This window comes from Morone saxatilis, unplaced genomic scaffold (genome assembly GCF_004916995.1).
Source record: "Morone saxatilis isolate NCDOM2014 unplaced genomic scaffold, NCSU_SB_2.0 Contig4, whole genome shotgun sequence".
NCBI classification, from domain to species: Eukaryota; Metazoa; Chordata; class Actinopteri; family Moronidae; genus Morone; species Morone saxatilis.
In genome coordinates this window covers 14280209-14282377 of record NW_023339984.1, presented here as the reverse complement: position 1 = coordinate 14282377, position 2169 = coordinate 14280209, and the positions used below count along the sequence as shown (strand labels likewise).

Below are 2169 nucleotides of genomic sequence, written 5' to 3'. Positions count from 1 at the left end.
AAAGAAAGAATGCAAACCAAAATCAGACCAAATGAATCCCATATTCCTGATATACTAACAGAAGCAGTATCTTTTGTAGCCATGGTATACATGTATTTAATAGTTTAATAGTAATTTATGAGATACATGAGAAGATGATACTCTTTTTATTATTGGTCAGTTAAACATGAAGTGACATCCAGCAGGTGGTTAGCGTAGCTTAGCAATAAAGCCTGAACATGGGGGGGAATCACTTAGCTTTGCTCTGTCCAAAGGAAAAAATGTCTTTACTACCAGAACCTCTAAAGCTCAACAATATGGTAAAAACATCACAGATAATGCGATTGCAATATGATTCACAATTAGTGTGGGAATTATAATTTTTGCATCACACATTTAATTTTCACTGAAAAACAATATGATGGTATGAAATTTATTGAGATCTGAACCAAACAAACATGTAGAGAACTTGTCAGATAGGGTGTCTCTTCTCTTTTACCTTTATTAAAACATGTAAGCTTCTGCCATTTGGATGTTGCGCTCTATCATATTGCTATATAGATTAAGTTTCGATTAATTGTGCAGCCCTATTTAATTTGTACAAAAATGAAAATGTAAGAAAGCCACTTTGCAGATTTATGAGTAATTATGAGCTGAACTATTTCCTGGTGGGGAGCACTGACTTTCTGGAGTGTAGTTTTACACTTTGTTTTTGCTGGTAGGCAGATTTTGTTAACTTCGAGTGTTTTTCCTTGTTTGCCGTCTTTGTGCTAAGCTAATTGGCTGACAGTGGTATAACTTCTCATCTCTTGGAACTATTCCTCTAGGTATTAAAAAATAGTGTTCCCTCTTTTATTCTTGCCAGATCCACAGAGGAAACACTTAATGAGACTGCAGCTGACTGCTGACGACAAGTCTGTGGACATGAAAGACCCGGCTGTGATGGAGGCAGTCTTGAAATGGGTGACCACTTTTCACATTTAACCTCTGAGCAATTTCTGACAGCTTGTATGACGTTGAATACACAGATCTTCAATTTAACCTTTTATATCTCTTTTCTGTTGGTATAGGTGGAAAGGAAGCTGAAAGATGAAGGTGCATCTGAAGATGTCAAACTGAGCTGGTCGAGGCTTCCAAAGAAGGAAAAAAACACAAATCAAGAACAAACAAAAACAATTCAAACAGTGGAAGAGTGTCTTCAATGATTCATTTTTTGTTGTGTTTTTTCCTTTTGGCTTGTTTGAATATCTGCGTGAAAAATATTTCTTATTTTAACATAATGCAATGCCAGAAGTCTGAATTACATTAAAAGTTCTGTTCATTTCAATAAATCTTATGCATAATTGAAATTATTAAGAGTTCAAATCAATTTTCTTCCCCTGAAAATGTATATCTGTTAAGAAATGACCCCATTTATTCTTTATTTATTATTTATGTGTTTGCTCTTTTAGTAAATGTTACTCATAGATGAAAAAAGTATATTTTCTCTAAAAGAGAGAGATGGATGTAATGACAATGTGCTGTGATGAATAGCAAATGTTTGTAAAAAGAGGGGTTTTATTTGTCCAAGCAGTGAGAACATTTGCTTTAGCCTCTACTTTGCATCCAGATTAATTATACAAAAAAATTGAATAATTAAATTAAATTTAAAATCAAAGATGAGGCTGCTCTTGGGGAGAAGATGAATTCATTTGAAACTGACCAAAAATAATTCAACAAATCTTAACATCTGATTGGACCTCTTGATTATGGCTTGTGTTTATTGGCATTAGTATCAAATTACTTTACTTATTTTAAGTCTCTTATAAGACAACCATTCCTGTTTTGATATCTTATTAATTCTGTATTGTTGTCTTGTACTCATAAACTCTCATTTCTTAACATGTTGCCCTCTTTTCCAATTCAACATCTACCATCTCTAAATTATTGAAGATACAGCCAAACTACTTTTCTCTGCACCACATGCAGGAAACTTCCCTTAAATTTAGTTTTAACATTGGTAGGGACCACGGTTTGGTTAGTTTAGCAGTATCTTGGCTTGATCTTTGTCAGTGCGGCCAATATTTCACCAATATACCATGTACACCGATCAGCCATGAGCGCTGAAAGCTGAAGTGAATGACACTGATTATCTGATTATCATAGCTCCTGTGAGTGGGTGGGATATATAAGGCACCAATAATAAAAAAA

At 34.1% G+C, this 2169-nt stretch overlaps 1 protein-coding gene across 1 annotated transcript in view; it reads left to right on the top strand.

The window, feature by feature from the left end:
• The window catches only part of LOC118338202 (lectin-like), a 2000-nt gene extending 687 nt beyond the window's left edge, over positions 1–1313 (top strand). The window contains exons 2-3 of the mRNA XM_035675462.1: positions 845–942; positions 1050–1313. Of these exons, the coding sequence (XP_035531355.1) occupies positions 845–942; positions 1050–1184 (233 nt within the window). The 3' untranslated portion in view covers positions 1185–1313. The remainder of the gene's footprint in view (positions 1–844; positions 943–1049) is intronic.
• The last annotated feature ends 856 nt before the right edge of the window (positions 1314–2169 follow it).